This window comes from Dermacentor variabilis, chromosome 9 (genome assembly GCF_050947875.1).
Source record: "Dermacentor variabilis isolate Ectoservices chromosome 9, ASM5094787v1, whole genome shotgun sequence".
Classification (NCBI taxonomy): Eukaryota; Metazoa; Arthropoda; class Arachnida; order Ixodida; family Ixodidae; genus Dermacentor; species Dermacentor variabilis.
The window spans coordinates 88,379,468-88,396,995 of NC_134576.1; the positions used below are offsets into that span (position 1 = coordinate 88,379,468).

A 17,528-nucleotide genomic window follows, 5' to 3' on the forward strand; every position below is an offset into this window, starting at 1 on the left:
GTTATGGCAGTTAACAAAACAACAGTAATTACCAGTGTTCTGAAGAGGTGCCATCGCAAACAAGACGTTACCCCGCACAGCGCGAGTGCGAGGATGAAATTTGATGTGAAGACCCCTATTGAAGTAATATGTACTGAACCATTAAAAAAAAGCTTGGCTATCTCCAATGCGCTCTTTATGGACTCCTCAAGAAACTGAACTGCTAACATATAAAACACTAATCCACCCACTCCATGAATATGCATCTATAATTCAGAACCCTTTTCATAAAACTGATATCAACAAGATTAGGCTCGTAAAGAAGAAAGCTGTTCTCTTTATCTATCGTCGCTACGATTTTTTTCACCTTTTAACCTCTCTAATCTCAACTTAACCACTCTGGTAACATGTCGCCACAACAAAAGCATAAAGTTCCTGCACGGCTTATATAACTAACTATCCATACTCTACCCACTTAGAAGTTTGCTGAATGTTCCTGCACCCATAGCTCTCACAGCCTAAATCTTTTGCCATTGCAACCAACTGACATGTACAAACCTAGCTTTTTTCCCTCAACAATTCAATGTTGGTATGCGTTGCCCGGCAATGCTCGTTCTTTGCTCCAGACCAATCTTTGTCTGCAATTCACTTATGATGTTATTGATAGTCCTGCTATAGCCAAAGATTGCCTGCAGTATGTCAAAAATAAATTTTTAAAAATACAGACGAGTTCCCGAAGCAGGCGAAATTGGCAAGAGCAGAGTTGGTGAAGAAGTTACTGTGATCGAAAAACAATGTGTTACTTGCTTGTTTCTACTGTTCCTAGTTTGCTGCTACTTGTGTGCTGCGCCTAAAGTTAAAGCATCACTAATAAAGCGCGTACGTGTCCCCCAAAGGGTGAGCTTTAAAAGGGCAAGTTTTAAATTAAGTGTGTGCTGTGAACAGACCGATCACGTGCGATTTCTGTAGAATTTTTTTTACAGCATCTAGTTGGCTCGAGCTATCAGCTCTGTCTCATGTATATCTGTTATCACTAATCCCTGTGCTTCGTGCTGCCACAAGTGTCACAGCGTGATGCCACAAGGCATCACGCTGGTTAATATCTGTTTTGCATTATCACGCTTGCCTCTTATGTATAGAGAAAATGATGCCAACACTAAATGAGCATGAAATGATTCCGAAAAGTCAGCGCATTAGGTGTTCCCATCACGCATGCATGTCACAACGTCGTGGCAAGGAACTCATTTTCTTTTTATAAAGGGCTGGTGACACAATAACCTCTTGAGCTGTCAATTGTGAACACCTCAGATATGTTTTGGAGTTGTTACGGTGCTTAAGCGCCGTTTCAAACTTTACTTTTGCACTAGCAACAATGTGAGACAAGACTTCTAGAGATAGCAAGCTTGCTTTGCATTGTCGCTGTAGTGAATATACAACCTGCTTTGCACATGCAATGAATTGCTTTCTGTGCCTGAATAGTATGCCCTTGGTCTGTTTGCAAGGCCAAAGTTTCCGTTTGCACACAGACCAATTGCCTATCATGGTGCAGAAAGTATGGCACAGCGCGTTCATCATTTTTTTTAGATACTTGCCAAATGCTGCTTGATTAGCCTTCATAGATCATTGCCCTGCATGTTTGTCATAGCAGCTGATATCTTGCATTCTGTAAGCTGAAACTGATGCAGGAGTTTAGAGGTAGGTGAACCTCGGTATAAGAAACAGATTTAATGAGTTTTGGATACAACAAAGTAATTATGAAATGTTTATGACTAATACCATGTAATTAATAGATGTCTGTAATGAATATTAAACATAATGAAGGTATTTTTGTGTCGAATACAGCTTCGTTATGGAGCTCAATTGTATTTCTGTGCAAATGTATGGCAATAACATTGGCATTCCGTTTATTAAAGCATGTCATCAGCCTTCGCTGTGGACAAAACTGTGTGGAACACCACTGCGTTCCATGGCAGGTCGTGGAGATAAACATTTTGAAACTGGTTGCACTCTTTGTATTTCTGCAAGTGGGACTTTGTTGATGTGACAAACTTCGCCGTGTGAATAGTCTGAGTGTGTACATGTGTCCGCATCTAGGGACCACACACTTAACCCTTGCCAGGTGCGTTCTGTATTGTTGTCTTGTGCCTTCCACAACACGCAGGTTGGCGGCTGCAACGGTGGCAGTGACGGCGGCAATATGCAGTCATGGAGGTGGCATGTCATCCTCCTGCAGATCATGCTTCTCCTCGTCCTGTTGGCGTTGCTTGCAGGTATGTGCGTTACCCGTGTCTGCAACACATGTGTTGTCCCGCAGCATAGCCTCATCTATTCTATAAATGCCTGCTTGGTGACGCCAAAACTGTGGGTCACTCAGGGGGCACCACGTCGATCACTCAGAGGGCACCGCATTCCTGGTAATTGGTCACAATTTATGGAATGTGTCGTGGTGCACGTTGTGGGAACGCTCGACTCTAGCACGTCCCCTGATATTGTTTTCCCTGCACGGCTGGTATCTCCTGTAATCCGGCTTCCCTGCATGGCGGCATGCTGCTGGCTCTCGGTGTAGTTGCAGAATGGTACAAGAGATAGCGCGAGTGTTGTGCTGCTAACGTCCCCTAACGGCAACGTTACTCTGGTACAAAAGGAAGTAGCCTCAACCTCTTCGTCTCGGGATGGGCTGTGTGCCCGGACATTTCGTGCTCCTACCAGCACGCTTTGCAGGGCTTTCCTCTGAGAGTCTTCAGAGTGGGACACCAGGATGAATGAACACAGTTGTTTGAACAATGAGGCGTCGGTGTCCAGCATGGAGGCAAACATATTCGCTCGATATGCTGTTGTGATGAGCTTTACTTCCTCGATTCGCCAGTGCCATCGACATGTTCTATTAGTAGTAATTCGGCTAGCTGGCATTATTGCGTGAAAGGTGCAGTAAATGCCCTTGGGATTTTTCACACTACTGCATTGTTATTCCTTTGTCCCAAGGGCACTGTTGAGACCTCACAACATCATGTGCATCATGCTGAAGTTGAAATCATGTACACATTGCAAATAAGGTTCTCGCTAAGCCGCCCTCCCATGTAAAGGGTTGGGCTTGACGTTGAACTCTCTCGAATGCTCACTTGGCACAGCCGGACTTCAGTGATACAAGGGCAAGCAAAAAATGCAGCACATTTTTACAAATAACAGCAACGTGCAGTAAGGCCTTTATCAACGTGTCACAATTTGTTGTTATGGCATTCATCAGGGGGGCTATAATTTATGAAAGTGAGTAGGTCGAAACTACAACGCCTGCCCTGTCAGCTAAAGAGTGTGTAGCATCCATTGCTTAGCTGTCAAAATAAAGGAGGGTTATATGCCTGCAACATTGTGTGGCATATCTATGCATGTCCTCTTGGGATGATGCTACATACCATTCTGCTCGGTCGCGCGGCTCATATCGCCACGCACTCTTCTTGCCCACTGTTCGTGTTTATAAGTGCCTGCCGCTGTCGCGGTGCAGGCGTTTTCTTCCTGTAACCGTCTGTCTGTCATCATGTTGTTTTGAAGCTGCTAGGTCGCTGCCATGAAATGAAACCATGCTTCAGTATTGTCTGCCCTCTGCCCGCGGAAGCCCACAGACATGACACGTTGTAAGTTCCAGCTTCGTATGCTTCTCCTAAATGGACACTGTGAAGGCAAAATTAAGTTTGAGCTCCATTAGAAACTTGCCTTTCAAGAATGCCAAGAAAGCCACTCTTACCGTGAGAGGATGCTCAACAAACCAAAGAAGTAAAAAATATGAAAGGCGGGTGGCGGTGCTTCCTTTAAACTTCTACACCAGCTTGCTGTGGCGCGAATTTTGATGGCATCTGGTCGGGCCTGGTTTGATTTTTGTCAATAAAAGTTGACTGCATTGCATCATAGAAGAAGCAAAGACTCAATTTGGCAAGTCAATCGAACTGCAATGCCACAAACACAAGACAATATACTTCACAATCTGACATTGTACTGATGTGCAAGCGATGGGCTTTCGGCGTGAAATTCAAGAAATGGAAGTATGGTCTTCATTTTCTCTTTGTAATCTACCTATAATCACAAGATCACACCTAACCTCTTCGGGCACTGTGTGCACAGTTCTGCGTGATAAGATACTGCATTGAAAGCAGAAGCACTGATGGCAATAATAATATTTAAAGTGTCTCTCATATGTCCTGAACCACTTCTGATTTGATCTGTGCTGCGCTGCAAATTTCAGTATTATGCGTCAAGTGTTGTAGTAAAACGAGTTCATTTGTCTATTTATTTATTTGAACACCTTCAGGGCCTGCAGGCCATTACAGAAAAGAGTGGTAACAATAAATATAAAAAAAAGAACACAAAGCAAATATAGGGTAACATATTGAAGTGCATTTTTAAAGTCACTGGGGTCCATAATAGATGCAGTGGAGGTGGGCAAGTGGTTCCAATCATTACAAGTTTGAGGAATGAAAGAATGAAAGTGTTGGTTAGCGTGATGAGGAACAAACATTTTATTACCGTGGTCAATACAAGATGATATGAAGGATGGGAAAGTAATTCTTGCTTAACACGAGAGTTATGGTAGTAAATCTTATGAAATAAGGAGAGACATGCTATGTTCCTGCGCAAGGAAAGGGACAGAAGCGGCAACAATATTTTCACGGGTGAAACGCTAGATAGATTGGAGTAGTTGGAAAAACTGAAGCGAGCACGACGATTTTGTACAGCTTCAAGGTGACTGACAAGGCTTTCAGTAAATGGATCCCACATAGCTAATGCATATTCTAGTTTGGAATTAACAAAAGATTTATAAAGAAGGGGTCTAAGATAGAAAGGGGCCATTTAAAAGTTACGGCGCAGGTACCCAAACATGCGGTTAGCATTGTGGACAATATAATTAATTTGTGGTTGCCAAGACGCACATTGCCAAGACAGGTTAGAATTAATGTGGACCCCTATGTATTTGTCCATAATCACTTCTTCAAGAGGGGGACTATTTATGTTATACTTAAAAGTGTCAGTGGAATGTTTCAGAGAAATTTTCATTAGATTGCACTTCGTCGCATTGAGTTTCATTTGCCATGTGCTACACCAATCAGAGATATTGTTAAGGTCAGTCTGTAGTGGTGATGTGTCAGTATTAAAGGAAATCATGCGATATACAACACATTCCTCTGTAAAAAGCCTAATAGAAGAGTTAATACAATCAGCTAAATCAATTATGTAAATTAGGAAAAGAACGGGTCCAAGGACAGAACCTTGGGGCACTCCTGAAAGGACGGGACAGAAAGAAGAATCGTAGCCATTAGCAGTTACAAATTGCTGTCGCTTTAACAAAAAGTTTTTTATCCGTACAAGAATATTAGGGTCAAGATTTAGTTTACTCAGCTTAAGACAAAGTGTTTCATGGCAGACAAGGTCAAAAGCTTTAGAGAAATCTTGGAACACACAATCAATATAAAATCCCAAGTCTAGAGCTACGAAGGGTTTTTAGCAAATGAAATTAACTGCGTTTCACGATAGAATGTCTTCCTGAAACCATGCTGAAGAGATGTGAAAAAAGCATTAGCTTCGAGAAAGTTAACCAGGTAAGAATAAATTACGTGTTCAGAGATCTTACAAGGGACACTGGTCGCAAGCATACATCTGTCGTCTCATCTTTTTTGTTGTTGTTGTCTATATCTGCGCTGCAATTCGCCAATATGCTGTACCAACAAGCCCGAACAGCCATACATGGGGCCCACATTTTGAAAACTAGACAAAACTAACTGAAGAACTAAGCATTCCTAATCTATTCTTTAGCTGTGCGCTTTCCATGGTTCTGAAGGTGCAATTAAATGTGGTGCAGAACATGTGAAGTTACGTTCCTCGCTCCGGTTTGACTCGGTCATCTCCTGTGCCGCCTGCATTAGGCCATGCTACGAGTAGTAGTACAACAGATGACCAAATGAGCTGGAACGAATGCCAAACCGTTGCGACGTCCCGATCCCATGCGATTACCTTTCGAGTCATGGCGTTGCGACACATACACCTCCACCCGCCGTGGTGGCTTTAGTGGCTAGGGCGTTAAGCTGAGGTGGTGGGATAAAATCCGGACCACTGCAACCACATTTTGATTGGGCTGAAATTCCAGAACACTTGTGGGCCATGTATTGTGTGCATGGTAAAGAACCCCAGGTGGTCAGAATTAATCCGGCAGTCCCTTACTACAGCGTGCCTCACAATCAGAATGTAGTTTTGGATCATAAAACTCCAGGATTTAATTTTTAATAACATAGACCTCCTGGGAAATGGAACCTAAACTGGTTCATAGGAAAGCTATTTTAGCAGATTATTTAAGGCGTTCTGAGCCCTTCAAGCATATTCTCTAGGATTTCAAGGTTAAGAACCTGAAAATAAAAATAAAATTGAAAATGTTATGTTAATACTATTTCAGTCTCTTGAAACTGCGGTCCTCATGAGCAGTTGTCTTAATGCGCTGGCAAGTGTTTTCATGTGGTGGCGTTTGTGCCTGCGACTGAGAGAGGGACCCTTACATCTGACTGCCGTACTGCTGCTGGATGCTGTTGATGGTAGAAAAGTGGCAAACTTGGCAGAGTAGCATTGTATTCATTGAAACTGTGCACAAGGAACAGGACACAAAAAAAAATTGGGGGTAATTCAACCTCTGGTTGAAGTTGATGAAAGACAACGTCTTCTTGAGGGAGTTGGGGCTGGGAATGGGGTGGAGTCTATGAGCACAACACTCTGTCGTGCCACTCCTCGTGTGAAGAAAGTAGGTGGAGCATCAGACGGCCACCTACGGTGTCCGCAATATCTACGTTATGTAGCAGACGCAGCTACATGCAACTGTAGTGCATTTGCTATGCAAAACAGGCTTGGAGTGCGTGCTGGTGCTCGTGTGCTCCAGTCTGGCCATGTTGTGTGGTGCGGACAGGCTTTGGCCTGCAGCAGCTGGGCCAGCTGATAGTAGCCACATCCGAATTGCACATTTAGCAGCACTGTCAACAGCTCAATACAAAGCCACATCTGCCAAGTCGTCTATCCAGGAGCTGCCAGGAGTGGGCGTGCGCTGGCAAGCATATGTGTGCTCTGACCTTCAGTATTGCGTGGTTCGAGGCTAGTTGAGTGTTCAAAACAACCGAAATTAGAGAGACCCAACGGCTACGACACCGATGAGCAGTGTGGCTGAAGTTTAATTCCGGCGTGGGTGGGTGCAGCCAAGTGTGAGCAGACGATACTCGGCTTATTCCAGATGTATATAATTCTTGTTGAAATTCGAAACATATATTTGTGCTTACTTCAGTCTGTTTAGTAAATAGCATCAATAAATATACACTGTAATAGCAGGAGGAAGCGCACTGATCCAAACACTCTTTTTCATTTATGTCAGCGAATGACATATGGCAGTGCTCTAAATGACTCTGCCCACTGACATCAGGGGGCTGCCACCGGCCGCCCCAAAAGGATGAGGAGATCATCATCATCATCAGCCTGGTTACGCCCACTGCAGGGCAAAGGCCTCTCCCATACTTCTCCAACAAACCCGGTCATGTACTAATTGTGGCCATGCCGTCCCTGCAAACTTCTTAATCTCATCCGCCCACCTAACTTTCTGCCGCCCCCTGCTACGCTTCCCTTCCCTTGGGATCCAGTCCGTAACCCTTAATGACCATCGGTTATCTTCCCTCCTCATTACATGTCCTGCCCATGCCCATTTCTTTTTCTTGATTTCAACTAAGATGTCATTAACTCGCGTTTGTTCCCTCACCCAATCGGCTCTTTTCTTATCCCTTAAAGTTACACCTATCCTTCTTCTTTCCATAGCTCGTTGTGTCGTCCTCAATTTGAGTAGAACCCTTTTCGTAAGCCTCCAGGTTTCTGCCCCGTAGGTGAGTACTGGTAAGACACAGCTATTATATACTTTTCTCTTGAGGGATAACGGCAACCTGCTGTTCATGGTTTGGGAGTGCCTGCCAAACGCACTCCAGCCCATTCTTATTCTTCTGATTATTTCCGTCTCATGATCCGGATCCGCCGTCACTACCTGCCCTAAGTAGATGTATTCCCTTACGACTTCCAGTGCTTCGCTGCCTATTGTAAATTGCTGTTCTCTCCCGAGACTGTTAAGCATTACTTTAGTTTTCTGCATATTAATTTTTAGACCTACTCTTCTGCTTTGCCTCTCCAGGTCAGTGAGCATGCATTGCAATTGGTCCCCTGAGTTACTAAGCAAGGCAATATCATCAGCGAATCGCAAGTTACTAAGGTATTCTCCATTAACTTTTATCCCCAATTCTTCCCAATCCAGGTCTCTGAATACCTCCTGTAAACACGCTGTGAATAGCATTGGAGATATCGTATCTCCCTGCCTGACGCCTTTCTTTATTGGGATTTTGTTGCTTGCTTTATGGAGGACTATGGTGGCTGTGGAGCCGCTATAGATATCTTCCAGTATTTTTACATATGGCTCATCTACACCCTGATTCCGTAATGCCTCCATGACTGCTGAGGTTTCGACTGAATCAAACGCTTTCTCGTAATCAATGAAAGCTATATATAAGGGTTGGTTATATTCTGCACATTTCTCTATCACTTGATTGATAGTGTGAATATGGTCTATTGTTGAGTAGCCTTTACGGAATCCTGCCTGGTCCTTTGGTTGACAGAAGTCTAAGGTGTTCCTGATTCTATTTGCAATTACCTTAGTAAATAATTTGTAGGCAACGGACAGTAAGCTGATCGGTCTATAATTTTTCAAGTCTTTGGCGTCCCCTTTCTTATGGATTAGGATTATGTTAGCGTTCTTCCAAGATTCCGGTACGCTCGTGGTCATGAGGCATTGCGTATACAGCGTGGCCAGTTTCTCTAGAACAATCTGTCCACCATCCTTCAACAAATCTGCTGTTACCTGATCCTCCCCAGCTGCCTTCCCCCTTTGCATATCTCCTAAGGCTTTCTTTACTTCTTCCGGCGTTACCTTCGGGATTTCGAATTCCTCTAGACAATTTTCTCTTCCATTATCATCGTGGGTGCCACTGGTACTGTATAAATCTCTATAGAACTCCTCAGCCACTTGAACTATCTCATCCATATTAGTAATTATATTGCCGGCTTTGTCTCTTAACACATACATCTGATTCTTGCCAATTCCTAGTTTCTTCTTCACTGTTTTTAGGCTTCCTCCGCTCCTGAGAGCATGTTCAATTCTATCCATATTATACTTCCTTATGTCAGCTGTCTTACGCTTGTTGATTAACTTTGAAAGTTCTGCCAGTTCTATTCTAGCTGTAGGGTTAGATGCTTTCATACATTGGCGTTTCTTGATCAGATCTTTCGTCTCCTGCGATAGTTTGCTGGTATTCTGCCTAACGGAGTTACCACCGACTTCCATTGCACACTCCTTAATGATGCCCACTAGATTGTCGTTCATTGCTTCAACACTAAGGTCCTCTTCCTGAGTTAAAGCTGAATACCTGTTCTGTAGCTTGATCTGGAATTCCTCTATTTTGCCTCTTACCGCTAACTCATTAATCGGCTTCTTATGTACCAGTTTCTTCCGTTCCCTCCTCAGGTCTAGGCTAATTCGAGTTCTTACCATCCTGTGGTCACTGCAGCGCACCTTGCCGAGCACGTCCACATCTTGTATGATGCCAGGGTTAGCGCAGAGTATGAAGTCTATTTCATTTCTAGTCTCGCCGTTCGGGCTCCTCCACGTCCACTTTCGGCTATCCCGCTTGCGGAAGAAGGTATTCATTATCCTCATATTATTCTTTTCCGCAAACTCTACTAATAACTCTCCCCTGCTATTCCTAGTGCCTATGCCATATTCCCCCACTGCCTTGTCTCCAGCCTGCTTCTTGCCTACCTTGGCATTAAAGTCGCCCATTAGTACAGTGTATTTAGTTTTCACTCTCCCCACCGCCGATTCCACGTCTTCATAGAAGCTTTCGACTTCCTGGTCATCATGACTGGATGTAGGGGCGTAGACCTGTACAATCTTCATTTTGTACCTCTTATTAAGTTTCACAACAAGACCTGCCACCCTCTCGTTAATGCTATAGAATTCCTGTATGTTACCAGCTATATTCTTATTAATCAGGAATCCGACTCCTAGTTCTCTTCTATCCGCTAAGCCCCGGTAGCACAGGACGTGCCTGCTATTTAGCACTGTATATGCTTCTTTCGGCCTCCTAACTTCACTGAGCCCTATTATATCCCATTTACTTCCCTCTAATTCCTCCAATAGCACTGCTAGACTCGCCTCACTAGATAACGTTCTAGCGTTAAACGTTGCCAGGTTCATATTCCAATGGCGGCCTGTCCGGAGCCAGTGATTCTTAGCACCCTCTGCTGCGTCGCAGGTCTGACCGCCGCCGTGGTCAGTTGCTTCGCAGCTGCTGGGGACTGAGGGCCGGGGTTTGATTGTTGTGTTCATAGGAGGTTGTGGCCAAGTACTGCACCAGGGTGGCCAATCCTGCTCTGGTGAGGGAGTGCGTTACCGGTTCTGGTCACCGGGATCAGGCCACACTCCAGGCCTTTTTGTGCAATTTTATCAACACGCGGATTTTTTTTTTTTTTTTAATCCGGTGGAAAATTGCCGGCACCGGGATTCGAACCACGGACCTCTTGCACGCGAGGCGAGTGTTCTACCTCTACGCCACCGCTGCACCATGAGGAGATGGTCTATGGGAAAAAGGTGACTTTGTGCTCCACTTGTGAGCCCCACACGCCATGCACGAGTGCAAACTTTGACAGGTACTCACAGCAGCACACGCCATTCGGAGAGAGTCTTTTTTTTTTTTTTTTTTTTCACCAAGCTCGAGGGGTGATTCAGGGCCCCTTAAATGGTAAATGTGGAAAAAAAGAGTTGCACAAAAGCTAGTGTGTTGCAAACAATTGAAATTGTTTTCGAGTGTGCTCTGCAAGCCATGTATTGACATTTTGGCCATAAAGTTAGTAAGGAAGAAGTTAGTTATAATTACTGACCCATAGACTCATAGGGATTGCAAATACTAGAAGCGAGCAGCCTGCTGTACCAGTTTTAAAGAGTGCTGTGTGCAGTGCTGTGTGATAGATGTATGTGTGCAGCGTGGCGCCTGCACACTTTGTATCTCTACGAATCAAGAAGCAAATTACAGCGACAAGCAGGCCTTGCTGTCTGCTACAAGGGCTTAAGCCTATTTTTTGACAAATGTGCGTACTTGAATACAACAGCTGGTTTTCTTTCATTATTGCAATAATTTCTACCCTGGTAGTACAAACGTGGGGTATGCAGCAGATTGGTTTCTTTGGGTGCTACATTTTCGTCAGAAATCGAGTAGCGAGAGAAAACTTTTTAAATGAAAGGAATTCAACATGGTTACAAGCCTTTTATGTTTGTATTGCATCTTTATGCCAGCTAGACTGGTTGTAACCGAAGCAGTGTTTGGCATAATGTAGTGCCATCTGAAAAAATAGTAACTGAAGTGTGGTAACCCAAACCAAGGTAACTTTTCTATGCAATTGAGAAGGGTAGCTTTACTAGTAAAATGTGAATAACGCCCACCATTCGCGATAAGAAACGCGTAAATCCACAAAAGAGAAATGAAATAAGCTGTATTTAACAGGTGCACCTATGCGATACACCTCTCCTTTACTTGGCAGACAAAGAACCACGTCCAATGGACTCACGCAGGAAAGAAGTGCAGGAAAAACACTGCCAAGAACAAGTAAAGAGGCGAAAGTGTAAAATGAAGATTACTTTAGTAGAATAAAACTAAAAAAGAAACAGCAGTTGGCAACAAAGGCACACGTACCATGCGGAGTTGTGCTACTCCGCCAGCCAATCACAGAAGCAAACAAAATTGTCGTCATGCGGCCTTTTCAAAATGGCTTTGTACTTGATACCTCCGGAGCGTCTGCTGTTCTTGAAGAGTCTTTTCATTGGCGGAAGCAATGAGGTGTGCAAGAGACATGGACATAATGTATGGAGTCAGCATTTCGCTCTTCAAAAGTCTGTGGCGCAGTTCGTTTCACTGCTGAACCCATTTTACTCATGAAACTTCACTGCCCAACTGAAGTGAAACTTCGCAACAAATACCGTATGAACGCGTGTAAGGGCCGCACCCGTGTATGGGCCGCACCCCCAACTTCCCGAAGCAAATATTTAAAAAAAAAATATCCGTGTAAGGGCCGCACCCCGAACTTTCCACGACCCACGTGTGATTAGCCTTCAAAATGCGCGCGCACGGAAGCTTCTAGATGCCGCCCACGGATGGCGCCGATGTCGCGGGTCATCATCATCATCATATTTTCTTTCTGCCGCGAGCTTCCGCAATCCATATCGTCATCGGTATCATCAGCCCTGGCCACCATGCTGGCCACCCCGGCTTTGTTTTGCGACTGTCGAAGGCACGCGAGTTGTAGCAGCGTTGTTGGCGTGGGCGCACGCTGTTGTTGCGGCTCTCGTGTGTGCTCTGCTTTATTTTTCACGAATTGCCATCGAGCGTTGCCATTCTAGCACGATGGGCAAACATATCAATAGCTACACGGCAGGCTTTAAATTGAAGGTAGTGGAGTTTGCCCTCGACCATGGCAAGCGTGCGGCGGGTAGAAAATTTAACGTGCACGAGAAGTGCGTCCGAAGGTGGTGCAACCAGAAGGATGCGTTGAAGACCACCAGCTCCAAAAGGCGTGCTTTTCGAGGCAAGCCATGCAAATATCCTGAGCTCGAAGAAGAGCTGTTCCGCTACGCAATGGAAGTGCGGAACAATGGATATGCGCTGACGACGGACATGCTGCGCGTGAAGACGCAAGCTTTGGCGCGTGCGAGAAGCATACCCCGCGAGGAGTTCAAAGGTAGCGTCGGCTGGTTGCGGAGATTTTTAAAGAGGAAGGGCCTATCCTTTCGGCGAAGGACCACGCTGTGCCAGAGGCTGCCCCCCGACTACACCGACAAGGTGCTGAACTTTCAAAGGTACGTGATCGGGATGCGCCATGAGCACAACTACATGTTGTCGGAAATAGCAAACGCCGACCAGACCCCCGTGTGGTTCGACTGTCCTGAGAACTGCACAGTTGAGCTTAAAGGAAAGAAGAGCGTTTCTGTGCGGACAACTGGCGCGGAGCGCCAACGGTGCACAGTTATGCTGTGCGTCACTGCAGACGGGCGGAAGCTGCCCCCGTATGTGATTTTGAAAAGGAAGAGGATTCCGAATGAGGCTTTCCCCAAGGGAATTGTAGTTCGAGCCCAAGAAAAGGGCTGGATGGATGATGAGCTCGTCCTCGATTGGATCAAGAGCGTTTGGCAGAATCGCCCAGGCGCGATGTTGGCCAAACGATCGCTGCTCGTCTTGGATAGCTTCCGCGGTCATTTGACGGATAGAGTCAAAAAACAACTGGGCAGTATCCGCACAGACATGGCCGTTATTCCGGGCGGCCTCACCGGCGTGCTGCAACCACTGGACGTGAGCATTAACCGGCCTTTTAAGGTTGAGTTCCGGAGGCAATACTCGGAATGGATTGCAAACGGCGATCACGATGAGACTCCGACCGGGCGGCTCAAGAGGGCACCGCTCGCGACTGTGCTGGGCTGGATTTTGACCGCGTGGAATTCGGTGTCTACGGACATTGTATCCCGCAGCTTCAAAGTGACCGGGATTTCCAACAATTTGGACGGAACTGAAGACGACGACTTGTGGGGTGATGAGCCAGAAGAATGCAGCACCAGCTCGGAGTCTGAGGACTCCGCGAGTGATGATGACTGATTGTAAATAGTGATGATTGATGAGGATTATTGTAAATAAACGCGCATTCACTTATTGGTCTGTTTTTACTTGAAAAAAAAAAATTTTTTTTTCGTATGTCGCGTGTATGGGCCGCACCCCGAAAATAGGCCCTCGAATTTGTAAAAAAAAGTGCGGCCCTTACACGCGTTTATACGGTAGTTGTAGTGAAGCAAGTATGTTATTTCAGTTCAATAAAGAATTAGGCATTCGCCATTCCACTATAACAGGCGAAGGAAAAGGTATAAAATTCCGCGCTAATAATTTTTTTTGTAGTTACTGCCTTATTTGGGTAACAGAAAAAGTTTGAAGTACGAATTATTTGCAGCCTCGCGGAGGAACAGTGGATGGCGGTTATGAGGGCATGGCCAGAGCTTCATTGCAGACTTAAGTTGTATCCGACTATAGTAGCGTTTTTCGAATTAGCTCTGGAAGAATTATAGAGAAATATATATTTGCGGAACAGTCACAGTTCTTTTGGATCCCTCGTTTACTGCTCTAACAAGTGCCACAGCCGACTCTTATTGTTATTTGGGAAGTTGCGTAGCGATGCGTGGCCACCAGTCACGTACAACCGCGTATAGTGCAGGAAGCTGCGATTCTACACGTACTGCACCCACCGTGGAAGGTTAGAAAAACACCTACATAAACACAGCAGAGAAGTGGCTACGTTAGGCGGCTCGAATGATAAGTGTAGAAGTGTCATTCAGAACACACGGAATTGTCCTTCACTTCCGGCGGCATTTTCTCTGCTTCATTTTTAAATGAAAAGATGTTTATCCATAAATATGTTAATAAACGACGGTTAAATTTGTTAATTTTCGCTTTTCCTACCCGTTTGGCTGTTGCCTTGGCTCTCTCCCTTAGTAGATCGCTTAACTTCTCAAACCCTTGCGACTCTTGTTTCCAGTTGGCGATTTTGCATGAAAAGAGCTGTACAATTAGGGAAAAACCAGACAAGTTAACAGGTGACAGTCATATTTCCTATGAGTTTAAGGGTTATTACAGGGTTTGATGATGGAAGCTGACTCGCATTATTTTATTTTCCACCCTATCTAACCCATACCACACGTATGTGCTTTGGAGGATTTGTCAGCGTCGCGGCGAGCCATCACTCGATGAAATAATGAAACGAAAAGAAAAGTTAAGCGCAGTTGGCATTTTCTCTGGCCGCAACTCGTTCCACATGCATACAGACCAGCTGACCACGAACTGAATCCCTTTCCTGGTCCCTGGATCAGTCTAAACGAAGAAGGTTGAACTAACGAAGCAACAATGATGCATGTGACCATTGATTAGATGATGACAACTGAATGCATCTGGAGCTAATTGCGCTGGCACCGAATTGATGAAGAAACTGGCCTTCACATCCCAGGAGATGCCGATAACTACCGCCATCCAAAAGGAGTGAAAAAGGCAGCAAAATGTTGACCGCCGAATAGATGTCAAGTCTCAACATTGATTTGGTGGCGCTTTAGGAATGTGTGTAAAAAGTGGTGGCATGGGCGGGGAGTGGGGGTGGAGCTCCCCCCGAGCCCCCCCTTGGGTGCGTGTTTGGGGGGCACATTAAACAAACCCAGGTGGTCAAAATCGGTCCATAGTCCTCCACTACGGCATGCCTCATAACCAGATTGTGGTAACTGGCATGTGAAACCCCAGAATTTGCCTCTAGAACAGTTAACTTGCTCCGAAATGGCTCCTGCAAGGTGTCGCCAATTCAAAGAGCATGGTGTAGGCCGCGCATGCTGCAGTGCCAAGCCAAGGACGCAAGCTTTGATGAATAGCAGGTTGCAGCAACAGCCAAGGGGAGGAAACGGCTACCTTTGTTAGCAATGGCACCAGGAGGCCGATTTGATGGCTTTTAATTCTTTAATAGCAAATAGCTCTCTTTAGCTCTTTCACCTATTTTCGTTATGGTTGGTGCTTGGCGGTGGTCAGACTGCCAATACAAAGGTGCCGATGCAAAGGGCACCTGCTCTTGTGCGACCAAGTTGCAGGGTGCGTGCGTCGCCAAGCACGAGCTTTTATAGCTCTTCGAGAGGCAAGTTCTGTTGCCTGAGCAATTTGGGGCATCTGAAGCTTTAGATGCTGTGGTGGTGGGCCTGAGAAAAACAGCTGTCCTTTTCTTCTGTCGCCCTCACTGTCTGTGGCAGTTGCAAGAGAGGAGGATGGCAGTCGCATTCCACACCAGCACTCTCGCCGGAGACAACGCACATATGATGGACTGGCTTTTGTGCATCACTGCAGATGTGCTGGTTAACGGCTCTGTTCTCTATGGAATTGCATGTTGAAACCACAAAAGCTACCTAAATATCCTCACTGCAAGGAATATGTGCCTTCAAACACATCAGTTCTTTAATGATGATCATCAAGCTTCACTGACTAAGGATGGCTCACTGTCCTAAAGGGTAGAGGGATATGGGGGTTGCAAAATGTAGTAGGCCAGCCGTGAAGAGGTGCTTCACTTTCCACCATGCGGAGGATGCCGGATTTTACTGTGAAGTTGTAGAATGCTCTGCTGGCTTCTGCCGACGGACAAATCCTCAATAAAGTCATTGCTTCCTAAAAGCATTTGGTAATCGCACAAATTGACAATCATTGTTGATGTTTTCTGTGCTTTTTTTTTTGCAGCATAATGACCCGGCTGTGTATTGAGATGTGCTCTACCTTTCTCTTGCAGTGGCCGATTGCAGCTGGGATGAACTGACGGAGAACACGCTTCACTATGAAGGCAACTACACTACGAGGGCCTTCAAGGACACATTCAAGGATGGGGAGATCGCTCCTTACAAGTGTCAAAATGGCTACCATGTCTCTGGCCTTTATTCAGGACCCCACGTACTGAACGCCACCTGCCGCGGCAACAAATGGGAGTTTGATTCAAGGAATCTGGTGTGTAAGGGTAAGTGGGAGTACGAAAAGCACACCACCTCTGCTGAATATTTTGTGGCTTACAGATTCAGGGTCTTTCTATGATTTTACAAATGTTGTGTCAACTTTCGCAACAAATGTTTGTGAGAATGTTTCAAATCATTTTAAAGACGCAGTGGCGCTGATGATGAATCATAAATTTGAAGTCTTGTGGCGCTAGTGCCAAATATGGCCAAAGAGCGGTCAGGCGTGGCACAAGATGGCAAAGAACGCAGGCAAAAGGAAAGATGGTTGTGGCACTTCCCGTTTATGTCGCCACAAAACGCTATATGCCATGGTAGTCTTGTTGCAAGCAAGTTTGTTCAGACAAGACCGTGAAGCAGGTGAAACCAGTAACAAAGTCGCTGCAAAAGTTACTCTAATCTAAAGCTGTGTTGCTTGTCAAGTCTTTATTGTTCCAAGTTTGTTGCAGCTTATTTATTGTGGCTAAATGTAAACGATCGTTAATAAACTGTGCATGTATACCACAAAAGTTGTGTTCCCAGGGAAGGCTTAAGAAAGAAAGTGTGGCTGAGGAGATTGGGAACAGAGCAGCTGGCAAAAGCTATGATGTGGACAATTTGTGCATCCACGAATGGGGACTGCTTTTACAAAATTCAAGCATTGTAGGAAGTTATTTAAGCAAGTTATATGCGCAGGCTTTTTTTATCTCCTTTCTTTTTCTTTCCAATGTGTTGTAATTAAAGTGCTCCTTGTGTGTGGAAGAATATGTATCTTCGTTCGATTTGAATACAGTCTAACCTCAACACAACAAACATGGATATGACGAATTATCATTTTTAATGAAGTAAATTTAAAATATAGTCCTGGGGATTGCACGCAGGTAATAAGGATGAGAGACTATATTTATAATAT

At 45.1% G+C, this 17,528-nt stretch overlaps 1 protein-coding gene across 7 annotated transcripts in view; it reads left to right on the forward strand.

The window, feature by feature from the left end:
- The window catches only part of LOC142557092 (membrane cofactor protein-like), a 76,724-nt gene that overhangs the window by 4,604 nt on the left and 54,592 nt on the right, over nt 1–17,528 (forward strand). For all 7 annotated transcript variants that reach the window (XM_075668690.1, XM_075668694.1, XM_075668693.1 and 4 more), the window contains exons 2-3: nt 2,141–2,249; nt 16,423–16,644. In XM_075668690.1, coding sequence (XP_075524805.1) covers nt 2,177–2,249; nt 16,423–16,644 — 295 coding nt within the window. In that variant the 5' untranslated portion in view covers nt 2,141–2,176. The remainder of the gene's footprint in view (nt 1–2,140; nt 2,250–16,422; nt 16,645–17,528) is intronic.